Source organism: Myotis yumanensis, unplaced genomic scaffold (genome assembly GCF_028538775.1).
Source record: "Myotis yumanensis isolate MYYU_CA2020_CCGP unplaced genomic scaffold, mMyoYum1.0.hap1 SCAF_4, whole genome shotgun sequence".
Taxonomy (NCBI): Eukaryota; Metazoa; Chordata; class Mammalia; order Chiroptera; family Vespertilionidae; genus Myotis; species Myotis yumanensis.
In genome coordinates, this window is record NW_027223755.1 from 81558884 (window position 1) to 81574091 (window position 15208).

Consider the following 15208-nt stretch of genomic DNA (forward strand, 5'->3'; position numbering starts at 1 on the left):
GAACATATCTTTTCTCGGGGGGTGGGGAGACACAGTTAAACCCACAACAGAGCTTATGCTGTTAAAGAGATGAGTCTGGTAGGGAGAAAAGACATGTGGAATAGTGGACTTAACACATCCAAACATATAAACCAGATGTAAAAGAACGTATCTTGGTAAAGCCTAGAAATAACCTATTTTATACCATATATACACATATATGTACATGTACGTATGTATGTATGTAATTTTTTTTTTTTCAGATAAAGACTCAAATGTGAAAAAACAAACAATAAAACACTTAGAAGAAAATGTAAGAGTCTACCCCGGGTAGAAAAAGCCTTAAATAAATAGAGAAGTTATAAAAGATAAGGTGAACATACCTAACTATGTAAGGCAATCAACAATCATGACATACAAGTCCAGGAAGTAGAAATTAAAAGTAGAGATGGAATGTCACTACACTCATCAGACTAACAAAATGACAAGAAGCCTTAACCCCTGTTGTTGTTGGGGATGCTTTTGTACATGTTCAGTGGGAAGGCGGATTGTTAGGGCCTTTTTAGAAAGCAAGGTGGCAACCTTATTTGGATCCTGATTAGAATGACTGCAAGAATGCTTTTTTGTTTTGATACAGTAGGGAAATGTGAGCAACACCTAACCATTTGATAATATTAAGGATTTAGGCATGATCATAGTGTTATCGTTATTTTTTAGAGTCCTTTTTTTTTTTCCCTTAAAGGTTCATACTGAATATTTACTGTTAAAATGATATAACTCCTGGGAGTTTACTTCAGATAATCAAGGGAGCAAGGAGATAGTATAAAGCCAGGATCAACACACTACAGCACAGCCGAATCCAGACCACCACCTGGCTTTTAAATAAAGTTTTATTGAAATGCAGCCACACTCGTTTAGTTACATTTTGTTTAGTATCACTGAGGCTGCTTTTGCACTGCAGCAGCAGAGTTGAACAGCTGCAATGGAGACCATGTGGCCTGCAAAGCCTAAAATATTTACGTACTAACTGGCTCTTTACAGAAAATCTTTGCCATCCCTCATCCATAAAGAAACATGTTTGGCTAAAAGTTTGCAATGGTTGATTCTGGGGACTGGTGATGTGAGGGCTTATTAGACTAGTCTGCATACTTTTCTGTGTTTGGACTTTTCCATAATGCAAAGCTTTTTAAAAACTAAAAAAAACCAAACACGTAGTAATCTCATTCCTAGAAGTCTGACCCTTGGAAATAAAAGCATCAATTAATAAGGATATGTGTGGAAGAATGTTTACTACAATGGTTTATAGTGTAAAAACAAAAAAAAAATCTGGAAAGAAATTGCCTTCCAACATGGGAATGCTTGTATAAATCACATCCACCCACACCATGGACTATGATGTTGTCTTTTTAAAGAATGAACTAGAGTGTTGCCATTCCACTTGGTGAATTTTTCATGAGATATTTTCAAGTGAGAAAAGCAAAATGTAGGAAAATCTGAATGTGACAGTCTGATTTTTGTAGAACAGGGACAAAATTAACCTCTTCCGGTACATAGGCGTGTGTGTGTGTGTGTGTGTGTGTGTGTGAGATATGCATAACAGGTTGTGAACATAGGTTGGGGTAGAATGACATCTGTGGAAGGGAAGCAAAGCAGAACAGAAAAAGGAAAAATCTATCTTAAAAACAGCCTACGTGATATGATTGTATGTGTTTCTTCAGTTATATTCACATGTATATGTGCTTTGCTAAATTAAGAGTTACGGTTTTTAAAATAACTGGAAAGGTCTACATATTTTAATGCCTTTTGATGTGAGGAGATAAAAGGGAATTTGGTTACAAGCTGGAAATTACCCAAGAGTGGAAAAACAAGAGCTAGTGACCTGGGCCAGCAAGGGAAGGCTCTTGTGGAAGGTTCTAGTGGTGAGAGAGGGGCGGGTGGAGGCTTTTGAGCCACAGTCGCTCCCTGATCTCAGCGCCTCTTCCTCCTGCTCCCAGAGAAATAATGTTTCCCTGGGGGATGAAAAAGCATCCCTTTGTGCAGGCTTTAATTGCCATGCTGTTGTGCCAAGTGAATGAGTGGCAGGCAGGCACAGCAGCTGGGCACAGCCAATGCCAGGCAGCAAAGCCCGCTGCCTTAGGACAGCCTGGGCCAGCTGGCCTGGGAGCACTGCCCACCTCTGCCCTCCGCCCCCCTCACCCCCGCTAGGGGCCCTGCACTGGGACAGTGGGGCAGAAGGGTCTGCAGAAAGGAGAGAAGAGTCATTGGAGGGAGAGAAAGGGGTGGCCCCTGGGAGGGTCTCAGCCACTCTCAGAAGCTTATTCATCTCATCCTCCCCTCTCCTTCCCCTCCCTCTTGTTTTTCAGACTGTCAGCATCAATAAGGCCATTAATACGCAGGAAGTGGCTGTAAAGGAAAAACACGCCAGAAATATCCTTTTGGATGTTGCTTGGAAGACCGACCCTGAGAGGGGTTGAATTATGGGTACTGAGGTCAGGGTGAGGAGTCCTTGCTCAGCTGTGGGAAAGGGAACCCCCACACAGGCCAGGTCCCTGCAGGGTTTGAGCAGCGTGGGTGAGCCGCAGCTGGCCCCAGAGACCAAGGCTCATCAGGGTGGAAGGCACCAAAGTGGCATCTAGGCCAGTCCTTCAGGCTTACCAAAATCCCACTCCCCTCCCGGGACTCCAGCTTCCCAGAACTGCCAAGTCCTTTGAAGTTACTTTCTCCCTCAGGCACCAGAGGGATTTTCACCTGTGCCATCAAAGCACTCCAGGCCCTGCCCTTTGCCTGCAGGGCCACACTGACCACCCCCTTGGGGACATGATCATCTCCCCTTTTCTGACCTCAACAGCAAAACAGCGGTCCCAGCTACAGCGGTTGGCCTTACACCAATGCAGGTGTTCACCCTAAGCCAGAAGGGGAAAGACAGGGACCTCAAGGTGGTGGAGGGAACCAGTGACTTAAAGGTTTCACCACGCCGACTTAGCAGAGGCCCTGGGTGACCACCATCGTGGGTCGATGGCTTTGGGGAGAAGTGCAGGCAGCACTCTGGGTCCCTGGGGATCTGCCCCTGAGGTATAGAGTCCAGGAGCTGAAGGGCTGAGTCCTCAAAGACCAAAGGAGGGGGCTACTAGTGGGGCTGAGCCTCTGTGTGTGTGCCAGGGGCAGAGCAGGGCACTGGGCAGAGCGAGTGCAGGCTCGGCTTCTGTCTGGGATGGCGGCTCCTCTTTGCCTGGGCTCGTCATGGTGGCTGCACCTCAGCCCCTGGGGGAGACTCTAGGTTAGATGCCAAAGCTGGCAGGCACCCAGGAACTCTTGCTAACAGCATGTACTGCTCTTTAGCGGGAAGATACTTTGGTTGGAATTAGGGCTTTGCTCTGTGGTGGGGGCTGTAGAACCTCTCCCTGGGCCCCCCAGGAGCCTGCCTGATCTTGTTCTTTTATCCCCAGAAGGGCATAGTCCCCTTGCTTTACTGAGTCAAGAAAACCAAACCAAGAAAAGCCCAATTGATTTTCTCAGAATGACCTAGTCCTGACTCCTACTGGCTAAGGGTTTGTGATCAGTCTGGTGCAAGATTTGAAGTAAAACAGGGACAGTTGTTGTAGGCCAGTGTGCTCCTCTGGATGGGGGATTGGCACAGAGAGGACCAGGCCTGCAGCGGCGGGCCATGCCACACCCCTCCAGGGAGGTCACCTGGGGTGAAGCTCGAGGAAGGGTCCAGGATCCCACCTCTGGCTTGCTCTGGACCTTGTGGGGCCTCCATGGCCCTTCTTTCCCTTATCTGTCATGAAAGAGTTGGTTGAAGAAGATTTCAAAGGTCTCGTGTTCCAGCTCTAATATTCTGTGCATCTCTCTGACTCTCAGTGTCTAAGTGGTGGATAAATAAAGAGCAGCAGCCACCCTGATGCTTCTGGCTTCAGAAATGCTGCTCAGACGTCTGTTTATCCAGGTGCTTAACTGGCAAAGAGGTTGCTCCCCTTCCCACCACCACCATGGCATCCACTTTTGGAGGCCTGGGGACTGATTCTTATTTTTCTTTATATCCCTGAGTGCCTTTTACAGTTCCTGACACATAATGGGTCACACATTAAAATGCTTATAAAGTCAAAGAAGGACAGAAAGGTCTTCTTGCTTCTTTCAAAGTAAGAGTGTCCCGCTTGCTCCACTCCTGTTTCTGTCTCGGCAAACTGTTCTCAGGTAAACTGCTCACAGTCAGTGTGAGAAGTCATCGCATGAGAGAGGGAGGTGCTGCCTATCTCTCTTCTTACTCCCTTGTAGCCCAAGGGGCTGTGTTTTAGGTGAAAGTATAAGTGATTTCAGAAATCACTCCAAGACCAATAGCTGATTTCAGCTTCTGGACCCAAAAGTTCTATGTTCAAGCCCCCGCCCCCTCAAAATGCAGGTTTCCATTTAGGGAAGGAACTTTATGATCCCTTCTAGCTCAGAAGCAAAACAACATGTGTCTGGGTGAATCATATAGTTTGTGACCTGAGGCGAGTCTTTCTGTCCTAAATGGCACCATGCCTCTTGCCTGAGCCTTGATAAAGAGCTTGAAATTCTGAGGGAAGAGCTGTACTTGAGGTTGATGGTGCCCCTTTATTGGATGTGTGCAGCCTGTTTAAGTAGACAATCACAAAAGAAATGTGGGCATCCTTTACTCACCCCAAAAAGGGCTCACTACTTGCAGAGTCTGGGTGCTAACTTAACAGCATGTGAACCCAGATGAACATTTATGACACTCATACTGTGGCAGGTGGTCCCTGGGTAGTGGGGACTGATGGGAATTGGATCTTGGGAGGAAGTGGCCCTAGGATTTGACATACAGGGAGTTGAAGGTGTTAAGAGATGAAGGCACCCCTGAACAGGCCAGGAATGTTTATAGAAGAGTTGGGGTGTCAGAGTCATTTTAAGTTTAGAGAAAAGACATTTGAACAAACACGTCTGCTTTCAGGGCAAGAGCAGGGTAGCCGATAGAGAGAGGAGTCAGGTGCTGCCGGAGGAGGAGCCAACCAAATTACCTTCCCGCTAAAGGCAAACCGGAACCACCACTGCTGGCCCAGAGAGCACTGATGCAAATTAGAAAAAGACCCCTCCCAAAAGACATTGCCATCTCTGGGGAAATTGTCTGATAAAGTGGATTTTATGAGAACGGGACACTTTATTGGCATCTGTCAAAAAATTGTACAGGACTTTGGTGTGTTCGTTATAAGGAGTGTCCCCTCCCAGGTAGTGCCACTGTGCCCTGAACAGCGGCACCACCCCCTGCAGTAGCCTGTTGCAGGCTCAGCCCCAAAGATGGGCTGGCTGCCTGAGGCAGGGCCTGTGCTTCGTTTTCCATGACCCTCCTCACCGTGCATACTGGGCACCCACCATGAGAAAGGGGCACAGACCTTTTGGTCTGTCGTCAACCGGCTGCCCCTCTCCAGCAACGCTGTGCTCTGCTGGAAGTTCTGCCACGTGTTCCACAAACTCCTCCGAGATGGACACCCAAACGTGAGTTGCTGGGGCTGCCAGGGATGGGCCAGAGGGTCAGGGAGCTGTGTGGGGAAAGTGTGATTGCCTGGGCCGCTGTCCACTCCTGCGCTGAGGGTGGCTCCTGCCCCTTCTGGCCTTTTGCTTACCGACCTGAGGTGGGGTTGTCTCTCTCTGATCAGCCTCTCCATCCCCGAGAACCGTCTTTTACCATCCGTTGTCTCCTCTCTTCTCATAGGCTGTTCTCTCTCCTCCCCAGGTCCTGAAGGACTCTCTGAGATACAAAAACGAACTGAGTGACATGAGCAGGATGTGGGTGAGTTCGGAGATTTGCACAAGGACTACTTGTGCCTCATTATCCTTCCCCAGAGACCACAGAACAAGGACTGTGGAATTCAACAAACTCATCTCTTTCAACTTATTTTAAGATCTCTCATGTGCATCAGCGAGGGGTCAAGGGTACCCCCAAATAGTACCATGATACCCACAGTCTTACCTGGGATCTCTGGAAACTTCTTCTGCCAATGGAACCTTATGTCACAACATTCCCCAGGCATTGGGACCCCCCAGCAGTGACATTGCCACAGTTCTCACCTCTTTGTTTTTACTGGTCCTATTGGGGTCACAATACATTGAGGACTAGCATTCCCACTTCTTAATGCCAGTGCCTTTTCTTTTTTTTAAATATATTTTTATTTATTTCAGAGAGGAAGGGAGAGGAAGAGAGAGATAAAAACATCAGTGATCAGAGGGAATCATTGATTGGCTGCCTCCTGCACGTTGGACCGAGCCTGCAACCCAGGCATGTGCCCTTGACCGGAATCGAACTTGGGACCTTTGGATCCGCAGGCTGACACTCAATCCACTGAGCCAAACCAGTGAGGGCAATGCCAGTGCCTTTTCTTTTCTGCCTAGGGATTCTCAGGAAGAGGGAGGAGGTAGCTGACAATATCAGAATCAATTGAAAAGAGTGTTTTTATGCACGCATCAGAATTCCACTAGATTCTTTTTTTTTTAATATATTTCTTTATTGATTTTTAAAAATAGATTCTTATATCCAAAGAGTATGTGTATGGAGAGGGGGTAATCTGCATTTTGAAGAATCTCCCAGGTTGGTCCTGATGTGTTCCTTTGCCTCCACTGGTTGAGAACCACTACTTTAGCTCTCCCCTTTAAATTCTTACCTGTACCTGTCTGCACTCACAAAATGTTAGCAATTGTGTAGTCCGCTCTACCCATTACAGATGAATAACTACAGGCCCAGACAGGGAAGCTGCTTTTCCTAGTCATAGGCTAGTTCGACTGAACAAAGCTGAGAGTTGTCCCCCAAACTTCCAGCTGGATGCTGGGAGCTTTCCGTTGTATCCCTAAACACGTAGGGTTTGGGCCTTTTTCCTTTTTGTTAGAAATTGCCTGGCATGCCCTTTTCTATCCTTTCACTTTCGACTTTTCCACATTCTTATGTTTTAAAAATATCCCTTGGAAATAGCAATTAGTTGGATTTCCTTGTTGGTTTATTAAAGATGGCAGTCTTTGTCTCTTAACTGTGCAGTTGCTCCATTTACATTTATTATAATACATGATGTGTTTAGATTTATATTTCAGCCTTATTCTGTGCCGTTTGTTCCATCTGGCCTGTTTCTATTTCTCCCACCTTGTCTTCAGTTGGATTGATTATTTTTTCTCATTCCATTTTTCTCTAATTGCTAGTTGGGAGATTAAAAAACATCTGTTTTTATGTGTTGTTTTTTGGTATGTTATCTAATGTTTATAAAATGCATGTTTACTTTATCAAGGTCTAAAATTCATATCTTTATCTGTTTCCTGTATAATACAATGACCTCAGAGTATTTTAACTCCATTCACACCTCAACTTGTATGTTATTGTCATATATATTAATCTTAGTTATTTGTTTCTTTTTAAACCCTATCAGGTATTTTATTCTGTGTTCCTAGTTTCTTCTTACATCTTATCTTTTATCTGAGATCACTTTCTTTCTGTCTAAATTATTCCCTTTAGAACTTCCTTTAGTAAAAGTTTGGTTTTGGCCAACAACCATTTTTACTTGTTTGAGAATGTCTTTATTTCACCCTCATTCATGGAACATACTTTCTCTGGGTTTAGAATTTTTGTATGACCGTTATTTTATATCATCACATGGAAGATATTATTCAGGATATCCTTCCACTGACTTCTGGCTTTCATCATTTTCATGAAGTCTGCTGTCAGACTCATTGTTGTCTTTTTGAAGCTAATCTGTCTTTTTTTATCCGCCCATTTTAAAGGTATTAGTACATGTCCATGTGTGGTTCTTTGGACTTTTTAAGCTGTTTGGCTAGTATCTTTCATCAGGTATGAAAAATTCTCATTGTCTCTTCAAATATTGCCTTTGCTATACATTCAGTCTTTTCCTTGAGACTTTGGTTAGAGCATGTTAGACTTTCTCACTTTATCCCCCATCTCACTTTAAACCACTATTTCATTTAAGCCACTATTTCTACCTCTTTGCCTCTACACTTCATTCTGGATAATTTCATTAAATCTGGCTTTCAGTTTACTTGTTCCCTCTTCAGCCGGCTTTAATCTGATTGGCCCTGCATATATTTTGAAACAGTCTCTTATTTATTTAGACATATTAGACATAGTGATTTCATAAATCATTTTTAATATTTCCATTATCTAAAGCCCTTAAGAGATCTGTTTCTGGCATCTGTTGTTTTTTTGTGAATTTTGCTCATAGTATGTAATTTCTTTCTGCGTTCAGTTATTTCTTACTGTGAGCTTCTCATTTTCCTTGGAATTTTCTTTGTGGGAAGTCTTTGGAGTCTGTAGGTTCCTCTAGAGAGAATTGGCATTTGCTTCTGTGGACCACTCTTAAGTTCTCAAGGTTTTGTGACTTCTAGGCAGAGCCTCTTGAGTATTAGCTCATGAGCCCAGTTCTCAGCAGCAGTTTTTCCTCCTTCTGATCACAACAGTGGTGTGAGGCGGCCGAATTTCTTTGTAGTCCACATGGAGGACTCCTTCAGTGCAGGAGCATGGAAATGTGTGGTTACCGATTTGCCCTTAGTTCCCCTGAACAAAGGAGGCAGCCTTTTGGCTCTTCTGTAGACTCTTCAACTTGGGCAGAGCCCTGCCTTCTGTTTACCACCTGGCCCTTGAGGCCCAGGAAATCAAAGCTCAAGTTCACCTGCTCTGGCAAAGTCCCCTCTCCCCCCAACTCTATTAACCCAGTAATCCATTTACTCTCTAAGAATCTGTGTTTACTCAGTCCCTGGCCTATGGATTCCTTACTCTTGTTAATTCAGTAATACCTTCAAAAAATTTTAAACATCTTCCCAGTATTGTCAGTTTTCAGTGGGAAGGTCAACCCAGGTAGCTAGCCTGCCTTGTTATCCAAAATAGAATTCCTTTAGGTCTTTTTCCCTAGGTAGTCTATTTCTCTCATTTGCCTAAGAGTTTCTGAAATTAGAAACATCTTTTACTTTTCTTTTAATTAAGACTTTTTTACAGCAGTTTTAGGTTCACAGCAAAATTGACAAGAAAATACAAAGATTTCCCATATACGCCTTGCCACCCCCAGCACACATAGCCTCTCCTATATCAAAATCCCCCACCAGAGTGGTGCATTGATTACATTGACACATCATAATCACCCAAAGCTCATAGTTTACATTATAGTTCACTCGTGGTGTTGTATATTCTTTGGGCTTGGACAAATGTGTAATGACATATATCCATCGTTGTGGTATCATACAGAATATTTTCACTGAGTTAAAAATCTATATTCCACCTATTCATCCCTCCCTGTCCCCCGCCCACAACCCCAGGCAACCACTGATCTTTTTATTGTCTCAGTGCTTTTTCTCGAATGTCATACAGTTGGAATCATATAGTATGTAGCCTTTTCAGATTGGCTTTTTACACTTGACAATATAGATTTAAGTTTCTTCCACGCCTTTTCGTGGCATGATAGCTCATTTCTTTTTTTACCCTTAATAATATTCCATTGTCAGGATACATGACAATTGATTTATCTGTTCATCTACTGAAGGACTTCTTGGTTGCCTCCAATTTGGGCCAATTATGAATAAAGCTGCTATAACCACCCATAGGTAGGTTTTGAGTGGAAATAAGTTTTCAGCTCCTTTGGGTGAAAACCAAGGAGCACCACTACTGAGTCCTATGGTAAGAGCATGCTTCGTTCTGTTAGAAACTGCCAAACTGTCTTCCAAAGTGGCTGTACCATTTTGCATCCCACCAGCAATGCAGGAGGGTTCCTATTGCTCCACATCCTTACTAGCACCTGGTGTTGCCAATGTTCTGGATTTTGGCCATTCTAACAGGTGTGTAGTGGTATCTCATTTTAAATTGCATTTCCCTGGTGACATGTGATGTGGAGCATCTTTTTATATGCTTATTTGCCATCTGTATTTTTTTTTTGGCCCATTTTTAAATTGGGCTGTTTGTTTTCTTACTGAGGTTTAAGAGGGTTTTTTGTGTGTGGGGGTGGTTTTTTTTGGGGGGGTTTTTTTTGTATATTTTGGACAGTAGTCCTTTATCAGGTGTGTCTTTTGCAAATATTTCTCTCCAGTCTATGGCTTATCTGTTCATTCCCTTGATGTTGTCCTTTGTAGAGCAAAAGTTTTTAATTTTAATGAAATTCAGCTTATAAATTAATTTTTTAACAGATGGTATCTTTGGTGTTGTGTCTAAGATGTCATCACCATACTCAAGGTCACTAGGTTTTTCTCCTGTGTTATCTTTTAGGATTTTTTAAAAAATATATTTTATTGATTTTTTTACAGAGAGGAAGGAAGAGGGATAGAGAGTTAGAAACATCGATGGGAGAGAAACATCGATTTAGCTGCCTCCTGCACACTCCCCACTGGGGATGTGCCCGCAACCAAGGTACATGCCCTTGACCGGAATCAAACCTGGGACCCTTTAGTCTGCAGGCCGATGCTCTATCCACTGAGCCAAACCGGTTAGGGCCCTTTTAGGATTTTTTTTTTTTTAATATATTTTATTGATTTTTTTACAGAGAGGAAGGGAGAGAGATAGAGAGTTAGAAACATCGATGAGAGAGAAACATCGACCAGCTGCCTCCCGCACATCTCCCACCGGGGATGTGCCCGCAACCCAGGTACATGCCCTTGACTGGAATCGAACCTGGGACCCTTCAGTCCGCAGGCCGACGCTCTATCCACTGAGCCAAACCGGTTTTGGCCCTTTTAGGATTTTTATAGTTTTGTGTTTTACACTGAATCTGTGATCCATTCATTCATCTTTTACTTTTTGATCCTGTGCATTTTCATGTGAAGGATAGTTGTCTTTGGTGGTGAGAATACTTTTGCTTCTTTTCAGTATTTTCCTATTTTTCTATAATAAATAAGTATAGTGTAAAAATTAATCAGGTTAATTTTCATAGAAAATTATGAAACACTCATCTGTAGAATTTACATCTGATTATTCAATTCCCTTTGGTGCCCTTTAAGGCCTGTTTCAACAGGGTTTCTCTACTCTAGAGGATATAGATGCAATTAGAAGAAAACAAAAGTCAAAACTCATGTAAAAGCCACAGCTACTCAGTTGAAGGGTTCTTTGTGGATGTGGGGACATTTTATATATAACTAGGAGTTCCCAGCATTACTCTGCTAATCCTAGCCTCCTCCCAAGCACCCAGGACATGACTGCGTGGGCAGACTTTATGGGAATGCTTGTTCTTCACCTGCTAGAATTGGTTTCACTTAAAATCCCCACCCCATGTCTAATACTGTAGATGACCTTAATCTGTTGGAGTCCCTCTGGAGGAGGTGTTTCCTCTCCTGTGCTTAGAGAGACAGAAGGAAAGAAATAGCCCATAGCCAGACTGTGATTACTAAGACTAGGAGACTTAAAATTCTTAAATAAGAAGCCCTTGTACAGAATTTATCCAGAAAAGTCCTCATGTTTGTACACAAGATTATACTGTAAGAATGAACAGTAGGGAGTTGGTTTGATAAATTATATAGTACATACTTATAATGTACTGGGCAGTCACTAAAAATAATGTTACAGAAAAAAATTTAAGAAGATAGAAAAAAATTGCAGTATATTAAAAAGGCAAATTGATTTCATTTTATATTTTAAAATAAAGGTTGAGCACAGAGGATTTTTAGGGCTGTAAAACTTCTCTGTATGACATTATAATAGTAATACATGTCATTATACATTTGCCAAAACCTATAGGATGTACAATATCAAGAGTGAACCCTATGGAGTTGCCTCAAAAAACTAAAAATGGAACTCCCATTTGACCCAGTGATCCCACTTCTAGGAATATTTCCCAAGAAACTAGAAACACCAATCAGAAAGGATATGTGCACCCCTATGTTCATAGCAGCACAATTTACAGTAGCTAAGATTTGGAAACAGCCTAAGTGCCCATCAGCAGACGAATGGATTAAAAAACAATGGAATACTACACTGCTATAAAAAAGGAAGGAACTCCTACCATTTGCAACAGCATGGATGGACCTGGAGAGCATTATGCTAAGTGAAATAAGCCAGTCAGAGAAAGATAAATATCACATGATCTCACTCATTTGTGGAATGTAATGAACAACAAACTGATGAACAAAAACAGATCCAGAGACAGAGAAGCATCGATCAGACCGTCAAACCTCAGAGGGAAGGTAGAGGAGGGTGGGGGTAAGGGGGAGAGATCAACCAAAGGACTTGTATGCATGCATATAAGCCTAACCAATGGACACAGACACCAGGGGGTTGAGGGCATGAGCAGGGGAGTGGGAGGGGGTGGGGTGGGGGGATAAGGATACATATGTAATACCTTAATCAATAAAGAAAGGGAAAAAAAGAGTGAACCCTAATGCCAAATTTATTTTTGATGATAATGATGTGTTAATATAAGTTCATCAATTGTAACAAATGTCCCACTCTGGTGTGGGATGTTGACAATTGGGGAGGTTGTGTGTGTGCAAGGGGTATATAGGAAATCTCTATACATTCTGTTTAATTTGCTGTGAAGCTAAAGCTACTTTGAAAATAAAGTCTATTTGAATTGGAAAAAAGAAAATAAGTAACATTTTGTACCCCAAAGCATTAGCCATGATTATATCTGATGTTCACATATGTACTTCCCTATATTTTCCAAATTGTTAACAATGGACATTTGTTATTTTCATAATCAGAAAAAATATATATTTTTAAAAATGAAGTCCTGGCTGTAGGTCTTTCAACTCAACTGTTCTTAGTGTTAACACCCTACTGTCTCTCCTCTTCCTGAAAGGGCCACCTGAGTGAGGGGTATGGACAGCTTTGCAGCATCTACCTCAAACTGCTGAGAACGAAGATGGAATACCACACCAAAGTGAGTCTTTGCTGACAGTTCTGCTCTCTTTCCCCTCCCCCTGTCTCCTCAGTACCTCGATGACCTTAATTGTCAGGTCTTCCCAGTAATAAGACAGCCTGGCTCAGGGAGTATTTATACCACCTCCCAGCTGTGTGAGAGGAAACATTTTATAGGACAGCCATGGTCAGGGCCTGGGATATGGCCCGTGTCTTCTGCACCATTTTGGAAATAGGAGGAGGAACCCTATCCAGTAGGTTGCCTTATGAAAATATTTTAGAAGCACTGACTTTACTGTTAATAAGAATCATTCCTTCCATTTATGTAGCGAGTTTTCACACAGAACCTTCTATAACTTTAGTCAGTATTTCTTATGTACCTAATGCATGTAAAGCTGTGTGCTTGGTACCAAATGGCAGGTAAGAATAAGTAAAAAGAGTGCTCTTCGGCATTTGCAGATTCGCTGGGGAGAGGCTTATGTCCTTAAGCACCCGTGTAGAGTGCGAAGCAGTTACATGTGTCTGTGCCCGGGGAAAAATGCAGAGATGTTTTGAAATGCCTGAGGATTACGGTGTTTGAAAGGGCACCATGAAGGAAGGGGGCTTGATGTGGACCTTGAAGGGTGGGTGTGGTGCATTGGGTGGTGGGATGGCATGCCAGGCGGGAAGAAACCACCTGAATTAGGGAGCTGGCAATACAAGTGGAGAAGGAAGGACCGTTAAGAAAAAAATAACACCTTTAGTGTCTTTTATCTCCATTATCTTTTATTAACTTAAAGGGTAGCTTTGATTCATTGAATCCATCCTAGTCTATTAAACCTTTTCTGTACATCACCTAATCCTCACAGCAACCCTACAAAGTAGCTATTATTACATCCTAGGAAAATGAAACTCAGAGAGTGGTTGAGTCCCTTGCCTGAGTCACGTAGCTTCTCAGTGGGGAGGTGGAGATTTGAACCCAGGCCCATATGACACTACAGCCTGTGCGGGTCAGTGGCCACCCTTACCTCCCCTCAGCTCTCATTGAGTGCCTGCCAAGGGCCAGAGCTCGTAGGCTCTGAAGAGAGAAAGGTGAATAGACGTTGGTCCTGCTTCTGGGAGTCGTAGTTTGGTTGGGAGAGAAGTGATAGAGGGAGAGAAGATACTAGTAGACTGCAGTCAGGATGAGACCTGAGAGAAGCAGGAGGTGGTACAAAAGCACATAGAACAGCGGTTCTCAACCTGTGGGCCGCAACCCCTTTGCGGTCGAACGACCCTTTCACAGGGGTCGCCTAAGACCATCCTGCATATCAGATATTTACATTATGATTCATAACAGTAGCAACATTACAGTTATGAAGTAGCAACGAAAATAATTTTATGGTTGGGTCACAACATGAGGAACTGTGTTTAAAGGGCCAGAAGGTTGAGAACCACTGACATAGAGGCTCTCTGGTTTAGATTGAACCAGGTAGCTTCTCAGAGGCAGTGTGACACCTGAGCTCAGTCGTAGGGTGTACAGTTGTCTGTGCTGCACAACACAACACCCCAAACTTAGTGTCTTGCACCAACAACAGTCCTTTACTGTCTCACACTTTCTGTTGGTCAGAAGTTCTGGAAGAGCCTGGTGGGGCAGTTCTAGCCACAGGTCTCATGTAGTTGCAGTCAGATGCTGGTTGGAGTGCGACAGTGGGGGGCTGGCCTGCCAGCTCTCTTCCTGGAGGCTCAGAGCTAGTCAGGACTTCCTCACAGCCTGGTGAAGTTTCCCAAGAGAATAAGGTAGAAGGGCATTTTATTTTATTTTATTGTTAATCCTCACTGGAGGATATTTTTTCCATTGATTTTTATTTTTTAGATAGAGTGGAAGGGAGGGCAGGAGGGAGTGGAAAGAGAGATAGACAGATAGACATTGATGTGAGAGAGATACATTGATTGGTTGCAAGCACCTTAACTGGGCCAGAAATCGAACTCGTGACCCTTCAGTGTGCGGGCCAATGCTCTAACCACTGAGAAACACCGGCTAAGGCTATGTAGAGAGCTTCTGAGGTGTCATGTTCTGACTTCCTTTCTCTGTTTCCCTTCCAGAATCCCAGGTTCCCAGGCAACCTTCAGATGAGTGACCGGCAGCTGGACGAGGCTGGAGAGAGTGATGTTAACAACTTGTAAGTGGCTGTCCTCGTGCTCTGGACCCAGTGGGGAAGAGAGCTTTTGGGGAATCTCTCACTTCCCAGAGGCCCTGATGGTAGAGGCTGGGGCTGGGGTGGGGACTGAAGGCCTTGGGGCCACTTACTGCTGATGCCTTATCCAGAACCCTTCCAGGTTGTCTCACACTTCAGTTCTATCCTCTGGTCCCCTCCACCCTCCCAACCCAGTGTGGTACCTGCCCTCTCCCTTTGCCACTGTCACTATTGAATTCACCCTGCTTGTTCTTCA

At 43.7% G+C, this 15208-nt stretch overlaps 1 protein-coding gene across 3 annotated transcripts in view; it reads left to right on the top strand.

Moving 5' to 3' along the window:
* HIP1 (huntingtin interacting protein 1) overlaps positions 1-15208 on the top strand; it is a 137704-nt gene that overhangs the window by 88420 nt on the left and 34076 nt on the right. For all 3 annotated transcript variants that reach the window (XM_070412762.1, XM_070412764.1, XM_070412763.1), the window contains exons 2-6: positions 2343-2406; positions 5327-5469; positions 5708-5764; positions 12738-12818; positions 14861-14937. In XM_070412762.1, the coding sequence (XP_070268863.1) occupies positions 2343-2406; positions 5327-5469; positions 5708-5764; positions 12738-12818; positions 14861-14937 (422 nt within the window). The remainder of the gene's footprint in view (positions 1-2342; positions 2407-5326; positions 5470-5707; positions 5765-12737; positions 12819-14860; positions 14938-15208) is intronic.